Consider the following 20,164-nt stretch of genomic DNA (forward strand, 5'->3'; position numbering starts at 1 on the left):
TTTCCGTTGTTTACACTCCTACTTCTTTTCTCGGTCTTCATACTATGACCGCAATTGCTGTGCATTTCGATAAGTATAAAAACGAAACAATTTTTGAAGATTGTATTCAAGCAATGAGAGCCAAGTTTCTAAAATATTGGGGGGCTGGAAAAGTTCCATTATTTTACGGTTTTGGAGCCATTCTAGATTGCCAATGTAAAATTGGTGGATTAAAAAAGTTTCTTAAGTACATTAGAATCATTTCGAGGATCAAGATTACATTGCATTTGATCTTGCGAGGATCGTGCAAGTTTTTTATGATCTTTTAAGGGTTTACGAAGCGAAACTCCTATCGCAATATCGAATGCAACCAAGTCAATCACAGACGCAATATCCAAAAAAAACACCAATACATGAATGTGTTTGTCAATGCGCCTGCTTATAGCCCATCTCCTCAACAACATGAAGGTGGGACAAGTCAACCGAGGTCGAGCCCAGTCGACACACGTTCCCATCCCGAGATACAAGAGTACGACCGGAACGAGTGGGTCAAACTGGATGACGAAGCTATCGACCTCTTGGTTTGGTGGAGACAGAACGCAAGGAGGTTTCCGGTGTTGTTATCTATGGCACAAGACATCTTCACCATCCATGTTTCAACTGTGTCATTTGAGGCGGCTTTTAGTAGCGCGAGACGCATCATCGACGATAGAAGATGTAGCTTGAAACCGGAGATGGTCGAAACATTGGCATGTGGTAAGTATTGGATTCAACATAGAAATCGAGCACAAGAAACATTCATGTGCTTTGATATTCTTGACGATTTTGAAGTTGATTTTGCAAATGTAAACATCAATGGTTAGTGTAACTTGTATAACTAAGGGATATCCCGGCCCTTGTCCGGGATAATTTTTCAAATAATTAACGAGGTAATGTTTTTTAGAAGACCCATTTTTAAATTGACCTTCTTCTTTATTATTTATTTCTAGTCATGCAGTTTTAAATCCTTTCAATTAAATCCTTCTATATAATTATTTAAAATCTTTTAAAAATTTTTTATATATATATATATATATATTTATACCTAACGGGGTCCTAAATTTCCGTTAAGTTAACTTCCGCTCCCATCCTATTACTTAATGGGACGGAACTCCCGTTTGGTCAAATAAGAGGAGGGGGTAGCCAGGTTTACTTTCATGGTAATAGAACTGTCATGTATAAAGTCCCATTGAGGCCAAAATAAAAGGAACAAAATACGGAAGGACACAAATGTAAAACAACCATTGAGAAACGCGTCTTGAAATCCACCAACCATAACAACTCAGTTCTCTCACCTCCCCAGCAAAGCACACTCGCTCCCAGTAAACGCCACGTCACTACTCCTCGTTTGCAGAACCCCTCGCGTCCGAACAATCCGATTGGCTCAATCGACGTGTAACCAGGGAGTCATCGAGAGTGAAATTCACCGCCAAAAACACAGCGCGTGGAGATTGCAAATGCCCTTCTTCTTTCTCATCTCGGTTTACGACGCCGTATTATTTTCAAACTCTCTCTCTCTCTCCCTCTCTCCTCTCTCGTCTGTCCTTTCTTGGTAATTCCGTAAATAAATAAACAAAGTAAAATCACGGTCCGAACGTAAGAAATTCAAACGACTTACACAGAGTAACACTCTCTCTCTCTCTCTCTAGGTCTTGACGATCCGACCCAGACTTGGAATCTCTTTCTCAGTCTCAGCGATGGCGTTCATTTCCTTTGTCGGAAGAGTCCTGTTCGTCTCAGTCTTTGCGCTGTCCGCTTGGCAAGAGTAAGGAAGACCATATCGAACTCTGTTTTTACTCTCTCTCTAGTAATTCCAGTTCCTAATTAATGTTCTCGCTTCGCAAGAAAATGCGAGGGAATTCGATTGCGCTAGGTTCTGACTAGGTCGTGCTTGTTCGGATCTGGTAGTCTAAGAGATTTAGTTTTCTCTCTCTAGCTGTGGTAGTGTAAATGAAGTCCTTGATTAGTGAGTGCGTGTTCTTGCTTGTTGTGTTCGTTCTCTAAAAGTTCTGAATAGGGAAGTAAGTTCATGCATTTTTTAGTGGCTTTGTTCAAGATCTAACTTTTCTTTTGTTCGTCTAAAATGTGTTTTTTCGGGGTCAGTAAGATTTTTGTGCTTTCAAATCGTAATTTTTTTATTCAAGGTTTGTTTCAGATGTAGGCTCATATACGTATATATTAATAATTGAAACATTACGTGTCTTATTCTCCTATTTTTGTAGATCTAGATGGTCTAACCACTCTAAAAATTGTTAACTCCTTGATTACGTCCCAAAAGAATTGATTTTCTCATTGTGATCAGCTTATGTCCTGTCATTGTAATGCTATTCACGTAGTATTCATGCTCGCTAATACTGAAAGAGAGACTATTGAATCCCGTTGTGAAATTGAAATTGTTCCTATCAGGTGCACTATTGGTGGCATTCAAATGAATCTGTAGTCGGTTTCTGTAGCTCATTCTTTTCGAAAGTGACAGTATTGAAGAAGTCATGGAAATAATGCAACAAATGCATTTAGATTCTTGATATTGAGTCCATTTTGTGCTTCCCATATGCAGATTCAGCGAGTTCGGGAGCGATGGTGGACCGGCAGCGACGTCCCTGAAACCCAAGTTTCATGTCTTTTCTAACCACCTCTCTACTCTTACCGGGGCTAAAGTGCCGGAATTCGATGTGAGCATTTGGTTCAGTCAATGTCAGCCTAGAATATTTTATGATACATTATACTGACAGTGTTACCTGCAGATCGAATATCTAGTGGCAGGTGCCATTGCCTTGAAGGCTCTTGGGAGCCTTCTTTTCATCTTTGGCAGCTCATTTGGAGCGTACTTGCTGGTTCGTAAGCTTAATTTGTTAGCTTATTTGACTCATTTTCCTTTTATTTCACTGATCAACTCATGAACCAGAGTTTGTTCTACTGTTGAACAGATTTTGCACCAAACTATCGTCACTCCCATATTGTATGACTTCTACAACTACGACGTTGAGAAGAAGGAATTTGCTCAACTCTTCCCCAAGTTTACCCTGGTGAGCCACTAATAATACAACTTTTTTTTTCCTCGTGTTTTTTTTTTCTATGTATATTCTTCTAGGTGACCTGAAAAAGTTGATAGTTTGAAATGCATCAATGGTTGTAATTATCCGATGTTTGTTATCCCGCTTATTGCAGAACTTGGCACTGTTCGGAGCTTTGCTCTTTTACATTGACATGAAGAACCCCACGCCAAGGCGACAACTGAAGAAGAAAGCCCCGAAAGCTAAAACCACATAAGAAAGAGATTCACGACACTTGTCTGAAAATGTCATACGTATCACTTTTGTAAGCTTTGTATCTTGGAATTTTTTTTTTTCTCGTTTTGAAAATAGGAGAATTCGACAGGGAAAAAAAGTTGGGCAGGCTTTTCTTATCGTTTTGGCGATTTTGGTTTCTTTCTTTAATTTTATTTTAAAATGAGCCAGCTTGTAGACATTGAATTATGAGGTTTAGTCGAGTGTCATGATCCAATGAAATATTTTGTTCTCGTGTCTTTAGCTCTTGTTTTTATGTATTTATGTCGTGTTTCTTTGGGTGGTGTTTTCATTCAAGAATTTTGGTCAGGCCACAGACAAACACTGCCCATTTCGTTAGCAGATTTCGCTACCTGGTAAGCATGTATGGTCAAAGAACTAGAGATTGCTGTTGTGACCCACAAAATCATCTTCACATAAAAGGTTTTTAAATCATAGCTTAAAAGTGGTTGTATTAATTCCCTCAAAAAGTTTGGTTAAACGGCTGTCGATCATCCCATGGATATTATCAGTATTCTTTGCCTGGAAGAAAACTGTGGGCCAAGTGGACAAAAAATGCCGATAAATTTGTGAGCCTAAAATCCTTTGCTCACACAATCTTGGATGGTTGAGTGGTCCACGATACTTTTGCTTACAAAGGGTTGGACATGTGATAGCTTATTGAAGCTCTAATTTAATAATTTTCCTCAGTTACAACTCATAAGTCGGCCACTTAATAATTTAAACAGACATTAATAATAATAAAAGTGAGCATGGTTGGGGTTGGTTAGTTGTGTGGAGGTTCTTTAAATCTACGATCTATCTCTTTGCCGAAATAATGCTCATACAGTTTAGCTTAGCTGTTAGTTTTCATTTTATCAGAGATCCACCGACTTGTTCTCTCACCTATCGAATGTAAAGATCAATAATAAAACTGAACTTAGACAGGAAACGTGGCTATTGCATGAAGCACCATTCTAGAAATAATCCACAAAATTAATTAACAATTTTTAATTTAATATATATATATATATATATATATATATATATATATATTTTAAATAAAATTAAATCAAAACAAAAAAGTAGATTAAATGTTTAGTCAGAAGCAATGTTCACCTTACCGTTATTGTTACCGTACCGAGACTTCAATTTTGGAGGTTTACTATTTACCGGAGGAGAAACAGAAAGATATTTAGACAACAAAAGAAAAATTGGTACCGACAAGAAACCGCTTACCATAGAGGAAGCCGGCAAAAAAATGTGGGAAACCGAGAGGTGTCCAGACAAATATTTTGCAAAAACAAACATACTTTTCATAGTTCATTAGTAGAATATAAATTTATTACAACATGTACAACAAAATATACTAATTATAGGTGGAGTGTCTGGGGGTTGAGATTTGCGCCCTAGATTTGCACCGTGGCTGATCATCCACCATCATGATACCACGTCATGGAACTAGAATATGTCCACGTACATAAGTGATAATTATAGGTCTCCTAGCTAAGACTAATAGGCCGCAAGTACGGATAGTATCCGGGATCCCAACATGTGAAAGAGGTTTGACTGTACGTCTCATGTGTGTCCTCCACTGGGATTATGAGTACTATAGGGACGGGGACGAGGACGGGATGGGGACGTAAGGGTAGGAAGAGTAAGACTAGTTCTCGTAAGGGTCGTATGACTCCATTTGCATTGGATAACCAGTCTCCGAGCCGTCGGGTGTAAGAAAACAATCCAAAATTAGAAGTCATCATATCAACGTCATTACTCGACGACATTGACGTTGCATCGTTCATACCTATTTGGTTCCCGCCTTGATTCCCTCCACTCCCCGATGCAAAAAGGAATGGGTTGAAAGGCTCACCCCCGTATTGTTCCCCGCCGCCCCCGTATTGTTCCCCGTCGCTCCCGTATTGAGACCTTCCGGCCCTGTATTGCTCCCCGCCGCCGCAGCCGCCCCCGTATTGAAACTCGCCGCTCCAGTGCGGTGACCCGCTGCCCCCGTGTGACGATCCACCACTTCTATATTGCTGGCCTTTACGGCCACCAGTCGCTGTCACACATAATCATTCGAACCATAAATATTGAAACAAGATGAGAGTAAATGCTATCATTACGACTATCACCAGAATCATGATCATGGGTATCGATTCCGACTTCATCACTCAGTACTTTTTTGGTGTTTATTCCTTCTGCCCGAGAATGGGCTTCCGCCAAAGGATCGGGCAAGTCATCCTCACTATCCATGTGGACCGGATCGATCCAACAGTAAAGCTCATCGTCGCCCTCATTATCCGTACCCGACCTTTCAAAAGTCCTTTCAATGATATCAAGAGGATCGAGATGTTCCATTTCATCCGCATAGCTCGTTCTTTTGTCTCTCAAGCTCAACTTCATGTTGTAGCTTGCAAAGACAAGCTTGTTGAGAATTGAGTGCACAAAGCGGTTCCTTTGCTTTGTAGTGTGGATAAAAACAAATGCACTCCAGTTTCTTGAACATGCAGATGAGGACGCCGTTTGCGAAAGGCTTCATCCGTGAATGTCCTTCGGGCTTGGCACCGGGATAGTCGATCCTACATTTAAACAAGATCAATATATCAACTAAACGAGATTTTAATTTATACTTGTAAAAGCGAGAATAAATTAAAATTTACTTACCCACTTCACCGGAAACATGAATCATGTTCAGGAAGTGATGGTTAAGCTACTTCTTTGCAGCAACTTGCGAATGAATGAAGAATTGATCGATGGCTTTGGCCAACCTCTTCTTGATTCCGAGGTGCGATTCCTCAATCCACCTCTAGTGCTCATTATCGCTATTCTAGAACGACGGTGCGGTCGTAGCAAATCTTCTTAGATCGGGCGACCCAGAAGATCCACCGGAACCTTTATGCTCTTTCCGCCATCGTTCGGCGGTTTATGCTTCTAGGGTCGTCTTCATCTGTCGACGGAGTTTCTGATCTTCGTTTATTTCTTCGTCAGAGTCTCATCTTCCCTGTAGATTTTTTCGGAGGTTGGCTCGTATCGACTCACACAAACTCTGACGTTGCTTCTTTTTTTGAGAGTTATGATTTTAAAGAATGGTATCCACCGAGAAGCATCATGATTTTGAAGGAATCCGAGAAACGAGGCCGGGAAATGAGCACATCTAAGCTCGTCGAAACGAAATCCCAGAGAAAATGGACCGCCAAAACTTGGATGAGGAAGCTAGGTTTCCCAAAAAATTAGAATAAATCCTTTATATGCAATCCGGAAACCGATTCAAAGAAATCCGGTTCGACTGGGTTCTGATTGGATTCTTGGAACAAAAAAGGTGTATGTCCTCACCCACCCGGTCCACTTCCTTCTGTTCTCGGTCGATTCCCCCGGGAAGTCGAACCTTGGTCAGAAGTTATAATTGTCTTGCCACTATAAGACGATTTATAAGTGATTATCATAATCATCATCATACTAATACACGTAGGGCTGAAATCGGCTCAGTTTTGACCAGTTTTACAAATCGGAACATAATTTTTGGTTTTCAAATATTTGGACCAATAACCGAACCGAATTGATCCAAAACCAAAATTCGGTAATCTGAATTTTTGGTAAACCGAATTACGAAAACCAATATCTAGTTTGAAAGCCGATTTTGAAAAGTGGTTCTCTAGTTCTGAAACTGGTTATCCAAAAAATCGATTATCCGGAGTCATAATCGGTTATCCAAAAAATCGATTATCCGGACTCATAACCGGCTATCCGGTTCAAACCAATTAATTTTTCTACAATTTTGCACCAATTGTTTTTAAAAAAAATGGTTGATAAGTTTCAAAGGTTATACGATTGAAATCGGTTATCCGGTTCAAATCGATTATCCGGTTTCAAAACTGGTTATATGGTTTAGAAAATAAATTTGGTTAAATAACGAATTTACAGATATTCAAAATCGATAACTGATCCAGTTTCATAAATTGGATCGGTTAACCAAACCGAATTTTTGGTTTGATGACATGGCATCAAATTTCGGTTCCAGATCGCTTAAATTATCGGGAAGTCAAGTAGAATAGACTTTTCATGCAACTAAAGAATTTGAAATTGAAAAATTAAATAGAGCCCGTAACTTCGGGAGAAGGGGTGCCCCCTCACAAAAGGGGTCGCAGTGACCAGACCCTGATTTTTGGATAATTTTTTGATACTCCTAAATCAACCAGTCTCACTTATATTAGTTGCATTATGGCATCAACACGTTGATGATATTTCATTTTCATAATAATTAGACTAAATATATATGTTGCAACTCTAACATCAAAATCTTATAATTAGTCATCAAACCATCAAATTTGAGATCCTGACAAGTTTAGGCGATGTATCTACAATCGTTAAACTAAAGGGAAAATTACGAAAAAAAATAACAAATTTAGGGTGTAGTATTTCTAAAATAATGGCTATTTCAAATATAATAATTTTTCAAACGGTAAATAATTAATTTTTTTAACTAAAATTTTAAATGATAATGCTCGTTTTTGAATCAACACAGAGAACCTACAGACTTTGATCCATGCCTGACCTTGTGATCGCACTTAGGCCAAAAAGAGATCTAGTCTCGATTCCTCCACTCCATGCTTAAGATATTTGATCCAGCTTTTCGGTGCATTCAAGAGAAAATAAGAAGAAACAAGATTGTGGTTGGTTCACAGGTACAACCTTTGTAACTTCATGGTATACCCATGGATTACAGTGGCAGTGTCTTTAACGCACTATCTGACGTTCAACATTAGATTGATTGCGTTTTGAATATTGAATATCCGACGCTTAACAAGAATAAGCGTGAAATAATTTTGGCATAATTTTGGGTAGAGTTAATTTCTTACCTTCCCCGTCACTAAAATGGGGCATTTAATGCAATAAGACAAGCAAATGAAACTTACCCCTTGGGCGTCAGAGACACCATTGCGAAAGAACTTTACGTCGTTGTCCGACACGACGCCCTTCCACACCTTCAAAAGGTGACTCGCGAAGGCCTCAAACGTGACCCACACTCACGTATGGGGAATAATGGTCAATCATCTGAACGCCGACGGAGAAGTGCCACCAAGGTTGGAACGGCGTATGCCTCTCTTAGACCGACTTATGTCCGGTGGGTGATCAAATCATTGATCCCCGAATAGTTGAAGCCCTCCGGAGCAGCAAAGCCTTCCACGGGATACCGCTCCACCAAGCATCGGCCCGTAGCGCCAACCTCCGTCTTCGAGACCTCGAAATGAGCACGCCTTGACAAACGCAAAAGAGCAGTCGCCTTTCAAGCTGGTCGAGACGGGTGCTATGGTCTTCTCTTAACAAGTCACAATCAAACCATCGTCGCTCTTCTAGTCATCGTCAAGTCCCTTGGACTCCATTCCGATTATATCATCAAACAAGATGTAATCAAAGACAGACTTGCCGGGGACCCCGTCCAAAGATCGACAAGACGAGATGCGCTCCACATCCCTCAGACTCACACGGGCCGTGCCGTGCACATTCCGCTTGTGCGCCGCACACAGCCAGGTCCATCATAAGGCATGAAACACTAGTCCGCATCCTCATGTGCGCCACACCCTGCCGGTACACGTATATCCTCCAACTACAGGGCTGAGCGATAGATGCGATCGCGTCCGCCTAGCCCACATTGAGCTACAGCTCATCCCTACTTGGATCCTCATCCACGTGTTGATGAGTCCTTTCCAATCCCATAAGAGATCACTCCTTGTATGGTAAAGGTCTTGAAGCAAGTGAGAGAAATCCACCTCAGGATCTCCGATTGAGAAAGAGAATTGATTTTACATCACGACTCGTGTCGAGAGAGACTATTAAGCGGGTGAGAGAACATGTAGTTGTGAAAAATTCCTTTGTAATCACGAACACAAGGAAATCAGTTTTCCTCAAACACCCAGCGCAAAATGACTAAAGTTCATTTCCTGAACCTCCCGAGAAATGAAGTTGGGGGGCTAATATTATTGGTCGTTCTAAAAAAAACCCGAAACACTAAATTCCACGTGACTTGTGTCGAATTCAAAATTTTAAGACCCGTTGGGTTACTAAAACACCCATCAAGGCCCATGAAGGCTAAGGGCCACGGTAAGCAACCCGAAAGTCCGAGCCCAAGCTCACACGCGAAGCAGAGCTCACCCATGTGCCGAGCGCGCGCTCAGAAGCATTGCGTGCTACTCAAAAGAAGCAAGCACGCGCTTAGTGCACATGGGACATGGCGCGCCTCGCCATTTACTAGGTTCAGTGTGCCAATGCACGGACGCGCCACGCGCCAAAAATTCGAGTTCCCTTTCGATTTCCTTCTTGATCAATAACAACCGCAACATTGTCATCATATCGTACTATCATACCATTTTTACGTTTGAGTTATTTACAAGTACGGACAATTACGGCTCTGATCACTTCTGATCTTTCGAATGGTGTATTTGGTATTGCTTCCTCGGCGCTCCCCGATTTGCATCCAAAGGCCCTTATAGGCCTCCGTATCCACTATAAATATCCCCTCTTAGAGAGGGTCATAGATTCATTCATTCCTCCTCAAGATTACTCTCTCTTAGAGTTATGAAACACTGTCGGAGAATTTTTTTGTATGATTTCCTCTGATCGCGCGCTTAATCTCCTACGCACGGCGTAGAATCCCTCTCATCTCCAACGGACAAGGTTGCGCCCGATATTCTCTACTGAGAATCTCCCTTACATCCAAGAGAAAACACACATTCTCTTTTGGGTCACTCGATTCTATAGTCTTGAGACGTCGCGGAGGACTCCTCTGTGCTCTGTTTCCTCTGTCGAGCACACCCTTCAAGCTACGCGCATCAAACACGGTATACACACACATTAAACTACGTATTGACTTGATCCTGCTATGGACATGTACGTAGGCAACTCATAAGAAGCGTAATCACACCCCTCATTCACCCTCTTCTCTCCTCATAGAATGTAATGCGGCCCAACATGAAGACTCAGCCCAAGAGCACGCCTTAACCTTCCTTGAGCGTTTCGATCAACTTTCCCGCAGCCCGTACATGGCCCAGCTTTGAAAGACCATAATTTAAGTCTCAGGCGTCGGATTGAAGCCCATAATATATCAAATCGAAACCCAAGACGCAAACTACAAATACTCACGAGTTACAGACCCGAAATCAACTCTGAGACGAGATTCGATGGCTTATTTTTTTTGTTTCACTTTTTCCCTTTCGTTCCTTTGTCGTTCTGTTGCAATTTTCCTTTTTCTTTTAGGGTTTATTTTTAGCAGTCTATATAAGCTTTCTTTTCTAGAGTTGTAAGTAGACAATGATATTTTGAAACACTTTTATTTCCCAAAAAAAGTTCTCTCTTTGAATTCTTTTGGAGTCCTAAACACTGGTATTCTGAAATTGAATGAACATGTTTGGAAGAATCCGAGTATACCGCTGCATCAGTTGGTATCGGAGCGCGACGACAACCACCACCTCGAGGAACGAGTTGGACAAATATTTGACGACCAGATGGAGCAGATGATGGACCAGATTACCAAACCGGTGAACACCTTTCTCGATGAGCACAAGAGGGAGCGCCGCTCGCGGAGTTCCGTGGCGGAGTCGATTGAAGGTGGGAGTGAGTACTCCGACGAGGCCCCTCCAGCCTGACGATGACCCCACTGGCTTATGAAGGCCAGCGAGCCTTTGGAGGAGACGATCGACGATGGGAATTGGGGATTCGGACCGATACCCCTAAGTTCCATGGTGGTTTGTAGGCTGAGGAATTCCTTGATTGGTTTGTCACGACCGAGGAGATTCTGGAGTTCCGAGGGGTTCCAGATGATCGACGGGTTGCGTTAGTCACGACGAGGCTGTAAGGGCGCACTACAGCATGGTGGCAACAGTCAAAACTCACCCTAACACGGATGGGAAAACCGAAGGTCAACACATGAGAGAAGATGAGGAACCACCTCTGTTCTGCGTTCCTACCATACAACTATTAGTGGATCATGTACCAACGCTTGCAGATGCTGAAGCAAGGACTTCGCACCGTGGATGAATGAACTAAAAAGTTCTACCAGCTACTTGCGAGGAACGAGGTCCACGGGATGGAGGACCAACTAGCAGCTTGTTACATTGGTGGACTGAAGTTTCAGATCCAAGAAACGGTCAACATGTTTGACCCGATCTCTGTCTCTTCAGCCTACCAGCGAGCTCTCGTTGTGGAGAAGCAGTCCCAACACGGCAACACACAACAATTCAACAATCCATTCAACAGTTCACGGCCGACCAAGGGTGGCAGTAGCGCACCTCGTGTAGGACCGACTGCCGACAACAAAACGCTAACCCCTTCCTTTAACCGAGGAGCGACAGGGGGTCCGAAGTGTTTTACGTGTGGCGAGTTGGGACATTGGCAGGCTGACTGCAAGAAGAATGGGAAGAGGGTCTTGTTCACTGGAAAAGATGACGAAGACGTAGATCTCCAGAATAACCCCGTATATAATAAAGAAGTGCATGAGTACGATGATGAACTTGTCGAAGGCGACGTGGGTATGAACCTCATTGTGCGTAGGTCGTGTTTGACACCACAGGTGCCCGAAGATGATTGGTTGAGGAACAACATCTTCCAGTCCACTTGCACCGTGCTCGGCAAAGAATGTCAGTTCGTCATCCACGTAAGAAGTTGTGAGAACATTGTCTCGGAAGAAGCCGTGAAAAGGGTTGGTGTCAAAACCGAGCAACACCCTAAATCATACAAACTCGCATGGTTGAAGCGAGGTGGAGAGGTAACAGTTTTGAAACGCGCCCTGATTTCTTTCTCTATTGGTATCAAGTCCGTGACGAGGTTTGGTGCGATGTGGCAAACATGGATGTGTGTCACCTGCTCCTTAGTAGACCCTGTTAGTTTGATCGAAAAGTTACACACGATGGCCGAGAAAACTCCTACAGTTTTGTGTTTGAGGGAGTAAAGATAGTGTTGGTACTCGGAAAGCCGTCCGACAAGATCGTGTCGAGTGCATCTGCCCCGAGCGGATCAAACACCAACCTACTATCCATGGCCCAGTTTGAAGAAGAGATCCAAGACTCGAAGGTCATCTACGTCGTGATCGGGAATGAGGTCGCTGAACTAGTGGATGTTCCCATTTCCATTTCACTATTGATATTTGAGTTCCAAGATGTTTTCCTCGACGAGTTGCCTGACAGCTTGCCGCCTCTTCGTGTCATCTAGCATCACATTGATCTGGAACCTGGGGCTGCCTTACCTCACCGATCTCACTACCGAATGAGCCTTAGCGAGCATGAGGAGCTATGCAAGCAGGTGGAGGAGCTATTAGTTAAAGGCAACATCAGAAAGAGCATAAGTCCTTGCGCGGTTCTGGTGTTGCTGGCACCAAAGAAGGACGGGTCCAGGCGTATCTGTGTGGATAGCCGAGCCGTCAAGAATATCACGTTCGATACTGATTTCCCATCCCTCAGCTCGATGACTTGCTGGACTAGATCAACGGCGCCACCGTTTTCAACCACTTGGACCTGAAGAGCGGCTACTACAAAATTTGCATGAGGCCCGGCGACGAGTGGAAGACGGCGTTCAAGGTGCGTGAGGGGTTGTACGAATGGTTGGTAATGCCTTTCGAATTATCCAACGCCTCTAGCACATTCATGCGTGCAATGAACCAACTATTAAGGCCATTAATCAGCAAGTTCGTTGTGGCCTTCAGCATGTTTGTGAAGCCTTGAGAGTCCTTCGTCAAGAGCAGTTCTACGCAGCGAAAAAGAAGTATGTCTTCATGACGCCGAAGGTTCTTTTCTTGGGATATGTCATCTCGGGAGAGGGTCTTCAGGTTGACGAAGCCAAGGTTGAGGCAGTGCAATAATGGCCTAGGCCGAAGACTATTACCGAGGTACGGAGTTTTCACGGTCTAGCCTCTTTTTACCGCCGCTTCATTCCTCATATCAGGGCGTCATGGCACCTATCACAGATTGCATGTGGAGCAGCCAGTTTGTGTGGACGGATGAGGCAGACATTGCATTCCAAAACATCAAGTACTGACTCACAACCGCGCAAATACTGATCCTACCAGACTTCTCGCAACCTTTTGAGCTACACACAGACTCTTCTAAGACGGGGATTGGGGGTGTCTTGAGCCAAAATGGAAGACCCGTGGCTTTCTTTAGCGAGAAGGTCTTAGGAGCTCGGCTCAATTACCACAACCTACGACGTCGAGTTTTATGCGGTGGTGCAGGCTGGCAGACACTAGAGACACTACCTCTTTCACCGTGAGTTTGTCTTGTACACCAATCATGACTCACTACGACACCTACAACGTCAGGATAAGGTTTCCTCTCAACACACACGCTGGGTTGCGTTTTTGGAAGGGTTCACTTTCGTCGTTAAACATAAGTCAGGGATCATGAACCGCGTCGCCGACGCACTGAGGCGCTACACCAGCTTTCTCGTCACAATGAGGGTTGAGGGACCTGGTTTTGCATCTTTTTGTGACTTGTTTGCAACTGAACCCTACTTCTCCGTGGTGCTTCAAGATTTCCAAGCCGACAACAGATCAGATTTTTTGCTACACAATGGCTTCCTTTTTCACGGGAATCAATAGTGTGTCCCTGGCTAGTCTTCGTCTTCAGATCATTCAGGAGCTGCATGGCGAGAGCCACGTAGAGAGGGATTGGATCTTGCATCTTGTCCAGTCCTCATACTTTTGGCCGGGGATGCGAGCAGAGGTCGAGAGGTTTGTACAACGATGCCAAGTCTGCCACTTGTCAAAAGGCGGAGCCACCAACGCCGGACTCTACATGCCACTTCCCGTTCTATCAAAACCGTGGGCGGATATCAGCATGGACTTTGTGGTAGGGCTGCCTCGTACACAGTAAGGAAACGAATCCATCTATTGGTCGACCGCTTCTCTAAGATGGTTCACTTAATTCTATGCAAGAAGACAACATATGTTGTAAACATTGCTCAACTCTTCTTTCGTGAGGGGTATCGACTTCACGGCCTACCTACTTCTATCATCTCCGATCGTGACACCAGGCTTCTCAGTAACTTCTGGTGGAGCCTATGAAGAATGGTGAACACTGAGCTCGATTTCAGTAGTGCATATCATCTCCAGACCGATGGACAGACCGAGGTGGTCAACTGTTCCCTTGAAAACTTGTCGCGATGCCTCGTTGGCGACCATGTCAAGAGTTGGAACCAGAAGTTGAGCCAGGCTGACTTCGCCCACAATCACGCCACCAATCGGAGCACCGGGTTCAATCCGTTTCAGGTCGTGTATTCCGCACAGCCACGAGGATCGCTTAATCTGATTCCACTCCCACAAAATGCCAAGGTACATGGTAAAGCTTCTGAGTTTGTTGATGGATTGCTTGATGTTCACAAAGCAGTTTATGAAAACTTGTCTGCCGCAAACACTCGCTACAAAGCTCTAGCTGACCAATGTCGCCGCACGAAGAGTACGATGTTGGCGATTATGTGTGGCGATGTTGACTAAGGAATGCTTCTCCATCGATGAATACAACAAGCTTGCATCCAAGAAATTGGGCCATTGAAGATCATCGAGAAGATCAACCCCAACGTCTTCCGCCTCAAACTTCCGGGCCACATCCGCACCGCCGACATGTTCAATGCCAAACACCTCATTTCGTTCTATGGCGATTATTCGGACGATGACCCGGCCAATTCGAGGATGAATTCTTTACACCCCGGAGGGAATGATGCAGTCCAACATGAAGACCCGGTCCAAGAGCACGCCCTAACCTTCCTTGAGCATTTTGATCAGCTTTCCCGCAACTCGTGCATGGCCCAGCTTTAAATGACCATAACTTAAGCCTCAGGTGTCATATTGAAGCCCATAATATATGTTAAATCGAAGCCCAAGATGAAAACTACAGATAATCGCCTGTTACAGGCCCGAAATCGACTCTGAGATAGGATTCGACAGCTTCAAAAACGACTGCAGTGCTTTTATTTTTTGTTTCGCTTTTTCTCTTTCGTTCCTTTGTCGTTTGGTTGCAATTCTCATTTTGCTTTTAGGGTTTATTTTTAGTAGACTATATAAACTTTCTTTTCCAAAGTTGTAAGCAGACAATGATATTTTGAAACACTTTTATTACCCAAAACGAAGGTCTCTCTATGAATTCTTTTGGAGCCCTAAACACTATTATTCTGAAATTGAATCAACAGGTTTGGAAGAATCTGAGCTACCGCTGCATCCGAACGCCTTTGACTGGAGGAACCACAACTCAAGAATTTCGAGTTTCCACACTTAGCTCGGGTGCGCCCACTTGATCTGGCCTTGTGTCGACTCGCCGGAAGCTTTAAATCGTTGTTCATTTTTGTGCGACAACAACTATTGTATGTTTTGAATCAAATTTGGCTGATGTTTTTTATAATACTTGATGGATTGATTCTGATTGTACTATTCATATTTCAAATATGATGTATGGATTTCTTATGACCCAAACCATAAGCCAAAATGACAAATATATCTTCATGGGAAACAGAGCTAAAGTTCAAGTTGAATCCCATTTAATTTTAGACATTGGGCATCATTTAGGCCTTTTCCAAACCTTTTATTTTCCTTTTGTTTCTCGCGATTTGATTTTTATGTCTAACTCGATAAAGTCAGGTGCTCTTTTAATTTTGGGAATGAATGTTTCAGTTTATTCAAACGAAGTCTTTTATTGGGTTTAAGTATTCTTTGTGATGGTTTGTACAAAATAAAGCTTGATACCTATTTCAGTGAAACTCTTTTAACCATGCATCGTAATGTTGGTACTAAGCGTGGTTGATATAATGAATCATCCGCTTACTTGTGGCATAAACATTTGGGTCCTAGATCCAAATAAAAAATGGAAAGGTTGGTAAAGAATGATATCGTACCTGATTTGGATTTTACTGTTCTCGGGGTTTGGGTTGAGTGCATTAAGGGAAATCACACAAAATAAACACTTAAGAAAGCAGCCATAAGAAGCTCAAATCTCCTTGAAATTATACATACCAACGCTTGTGGGCCATTTGTCCTTCCATCACTTGGTGGAGAAAGTATTTCATCGCTTTTATCGACGACTTTTCACGTTATGGATATGTCTATTTGTTGCATGAAAAATCCAGATCGGTAGATACCTTAGAGGTATTTATCGAAGAAGCCGAAAGATAATTGGATAGAAAGGTGAAAATGTTAGTGATTATTCACCTCATAATAACCATGCGGAAAAAATTAATTGCACTACTTAGCTCATTAGTTAAGGTTATTTAACAAGATCCAGATTTATTTAATCAATAGCAAACCATGAGAGCAATTATCAATCAACCGAATTAAATACACGAGTTATATGAAAAACTTACGGGTTTTTCCTCAAGCTTCTGAATCAAGTTCTCTTTCTCCTTCTCATCTTTCTCTCCAATCTTTGAGCTCTGATCCGATCTCCGGGATATCTCTAAATCTCTTGGATCTCATTGGATGATACCACAGTCTTCTGAAATGTAATCTATAGACGAACAAGAATAGAGTGTGGGCAAACTCTATTAATCTCACAAGATCTGATTATGGAGTTTCCGATCTACTCTTATTTTTCCAAGAATGAAATCACAAAATTCCGAGGGAGAGGGCGAGAGGAAGAAAATTCATCCACCTCTATGATGTTGGGCGAATTTTTGTTTCTTCTGTTGTGTGTTTATTGTGTTCTCCTTGACCCCTATAGTGGTAGAAATGAGATATTCTAGGAAGCTCCTAGAGATATCTTATCCTCCTTTATTATTTCATATTTTGTAGTTAAGCATGAACTGTTGGATCTTGACTACAAATCTTACCTTTTTACTCATCCATCATATCAAAATCTAGGATATTATATTTCATTATTTTTCTCCTATATCTAAGGAATCTAGATATTTGAGAATTATGAGGACAATATCTTATTTCCTTATTTAATGGAGAGAATATCTCTACCATTATTATTCTCTTAGATATTAGGAAATTAATTATGAGTGAGAATAAATGACAATATCTTATTTCCTTATATAATGGAGAGAGAATATCTCAACTATTATTATTCTCTCTCTTATTTAATTAGTTACCTGATTTCTTTTCCACAAGTCTAGAAACTAATTAAAGAGAGAATCTTGGGTAATCAATACCCATAGTAGGCGCCCAACTTAGATGCTATTGGGCCTAGGAATTTCGAATTTTATACCGTGCACAAGGCCCAACTTAAAATTTAATTAATTATTTACTTGATCTAACAATAAATGATATAATTCTAAAATAAATATTTAATTCGGCAAATAGAAAAATTTCATAATGAACGCTACTAAAAAAATTATAGTTGTGAGCTTGTAAATAATACTAAATAATCTTTATTTTTATTATTACTAGACAGTTCTTGTCCGCCTTAGTTAGAGCCGAATAGAGACTATGGACCTAGTAACAGAACAAAATAGTCATTTCTCTTTTCAATCGATTCGTTCAATCTTGTTTAGTACTCCACAAAGTAATTCAAGACTGCACTCTCCTTATTGCTAGAATTATATTTACTCATTGTGACGAGTGTCCACTGATCTAATCAGTTCGTGATCAAGATTCTCCAGGTTCGACCCGTATCGAGTAAGTTCAGTTATTCCGTTATATCTTTCTCGATACATATATATCCTAAGAACCGTTGCTTCCCTAGCGAAATATTCTTCCTTACGTTACTTACTATGAAAGTGCTAGTAATCTATCGGTTCTGGAATAAACTCATACATGAGTGAACATTGAGCTTCTTTCAAGAAGGCTGGATTCTATATCTGTCAACCACTTTCTTCTCAAATCACATTTCAGATTCCAAAGACACAAGTATCCCAGCATCTCAGTAGCTTTTGATGAATGAGTCAAAGAACCTGGCGATATGACCTGGAACTCCATGATCACTTCACGATTTAGATCCAGTCTCACTATGACCATCATAGCAACCCTGGTTAGTGTGTCATAATGGTACTTAAATGACACATCAACAACCAAAGTCTGTCCAAGCCATACAGTTACGACAAGTGCAGAATGCTCCCACAAAGTAATCAACCTTCACTTATGCTCCACATTTATGATTTTAGATACAGCTATCCAGGCATGTATCAATCATCGACCACGTTTTAGCTCACCGCCTGAACTCAGATGCCTAGCATGTGATTCAGTTTAATGCGGAGGCTATGGATGATAGTTGTTATTGATTCTGATTCAGAAAACAACCCACTAATCATACGATGCTAATAAAGTAAACTTCTTATCCAATTTAGTAATCATACATGTTTATTTATTATCTTCACTGGGCAATATTCCTAACAGAAAATTGATAGGTTTGAGTGAGGTGGTGAATGCTATAGAAGATATGATGAAAGTGGACAGCGCCCTAGTACATTTTCTAAGTTTGTAGAAAGCCGTGACATCTGTGCTCAATACACTATGCCAGGAACACCACAACAAATTGGTGTAGCAGAAATGCGTAATTATACTTTAATAGATATGGTAAGGAGTATGTTAAGCAATTCTTCTTTACTCAAATATTTGTGGATGCATGTTTTTAAGACCGTTGTATATTTATTGAATAAGGTTCATAGTAAGACAATTCCTAAGATAACTTTTGAACTGTGGAGGGGAAGAAAACCTAGTTTAAGGCACCTGATGTTTTTAATTGCCCATCGAAAATAAGAATTTATAATCCACATGAAAGGAAACTGAACTCAAGAGCAATCAGTGATTTCTTCATTGGTTATCCTAGAAAAATCTAAAGAGTATCGATTCTATTGTCCAAACCATAGTACGAGAATTGTCGAAACTGGAAATTCTAGGTTCACTGAAAATGGTGAAATTAGTGGGAGTTTGAAACTACGTAACGTGGAAATTCAAGAAGTTAGAGTGCAAATATATTTGCCTCATCTTCTTCTCAAGTTGCAGTTCCTATTCATGATGACCATGATAGTATTTTACACGAACAACAAATTAACAACCAAGCACCACTGAATGATGTTGTACCGAATGAACCTATCATAAATGAACAACAAGAAGTTGAATTAAGAAGAAATGTAAGAGAATGTGGATCCGCCATTACTGATGATTACGTGGTTATTATCTACAAGAGTCGGAATATGACTTAGGAATTTAAAGATCCAGTTTTGTTTTCACAAGCCATAGAAAGTGAGAGTTCTAGTAAGTGGTTAGATGCCATGAAAGAAGAGCTAAAATCAATGGATCACACCGAATTTTGGGAAACTTGTTAAATTTCATGAAGGTTGTAAAAGAGTCGGGTGCAAGTGGCAATATCGAAAGACAAAAGACCAGACTCGTTGCCAAAGATTTCCCAACAATGGTATCTCAAGTTCAACGAGACCATCACGTCTTTTGGATTTTAAAAAGCATCGTTGACCTATATATATATATATATATATATATATATATATATATCTGAAGATCAGGGAGTAAGTTTATAATTATGATTTTGTATGTTGACGACATCTTGCTTGCTACTAATGATCTTTTTTTATTACATCAAATCAATGAGTTTCTCTCTAAGAACTTTGAAATGAAAGATATGGGTGGGGCATCTTATGTGATCGGACTAGAAATATCTCGTGATAAATCAGAAGGATGATTGAGACTGTCACAGAAAACATACATTAATGAGGATCTAGAGAGAGTCAAGATGGACAAACGCTCTGAAATGTTGTTCCAATTTAGAAGAGATATAAATTTACTCTCAATCAATGTCCAAAGAATGAGTTTGGAACGCAAACAAGTGGAACAAATTACTTATGCATCTACTGTTGGAATCTTGATGTATGCACAGACTTGTACTAGACCAGCCATCAGTATTGATGTCAGACTGCTGGGCAGATATCAAAGTAATCCAATAATAGATGATTGG

The 20,164-nt window shown here is 41.4% G+C and overlaps 2 protein-coding genes across 2 annotated transcripts; both read left to right on the forward strand.

Moving 5' to 3' along the window:
- The first annotated feature begins 1,591 nt into the window (after positions 1-1,591).
- LOC149393379 (HR-like lesion-inducing protein-like protein) lies at positions 1,592-3,544 on the forward strand. Its single transcript, XM_089617678.1, has 5 exons — positions 1,592-1,783; positions 2,576-2,690; positions 2,763-2,852; positions 2,946-3,044; positions 3,187-3,544. The coding sequence occupies exons 1-5, from the start codon at positions 1,716-1,718 to the stop codon at positions 3,286-3,288; spliced, it is 474 nt and encodes a 157-aa protein (XP_089473804.1). The 5' UTR covers positions 1,592-1,715; the 3' UTR covers positions 3,289-3,544.
- Positions 3,545-12,539: 8,995 nt separating this feature from the next.
- Positions 12,540-13,866, forward strand: LOC149393380 (uncharacterized). Its single transcript, XM_089618007.1, has 4 exons — positions 12,540-12,644; positions 12,755-12,850; positions 12,910-13,113; positions 13,588-13,866. The coding sequence occupies exons 1-4, from the start codon at positions 12,540-12,542 to the stop codon at positions 13,864-13,866; spliced, it is 684 nt and encodes a 227-aa protein (XP_089474133.1).
- Positions 13,867-20,164: the final 6,298 nt, after the last annotated feature.

Source organism: Urtica dioica, chromosome 6 (genome assembly GCF_054948205.1).
Source record: "Urtica dioica subsp. dioica isolate 48M chromosome 6, U.dioica_male_clone48M_v1_H2, whole genome shotgun sequence".
NCBI lineage: Eukaryota > Viridiplantae > Streptophyta > Magnoliopsida > Rosales > Urticaceae > Urtica > Urtica dioica.

Excerpts from the sequence above, each read along its gene's own strand:
- LOC149393379 (XM_089617678.1), top strand. The coding sequence starts at position 1,716 with ATGGCGTTCATTTCCTTTGTCGGAAGAGTCCTGTTCGTCTCAGTCTTT. Across the intron at positions 2,691-2,762 it reads CTAAAGTGCCGGAATTCGAT|ATCGAATATCTAGTGGCAGG; the intron begins GTGAGCATTTGG and ends TGTTACCTGCAG. Across the intron at positions 2,853-2,945 it reads CATTTGGAGCGTACTTGCTG|ATTTTGCACCAAACTATCGT; the intron begins GTTCGTAAGCTT and ends ACTGTTGAACAG.
- LOC149393380 (XM_089618007.1), top strand. The coding sequence starts at position 12,540 with ATGAGCCTTAGCGAGCATGAGGAGCTATGCAAGCAGGTGGAGGAGCTA. Across the intron at positions 12,851-12,909 it reads AGTGGAAGACGGCGTTCAAG|CACATTCATGCGTGCAATGA; the intron begins GTGCGTGAGGGG and ends CAACGCCTCTAG. Across the intron at positions 13,114-13,587 it reads TTCAGGTTGACGAAGCCAAG|GATAAGGTTTCCTCTCAACA; the intron begins GTTGAGGCAGTG and ends CTACAACGTCAG.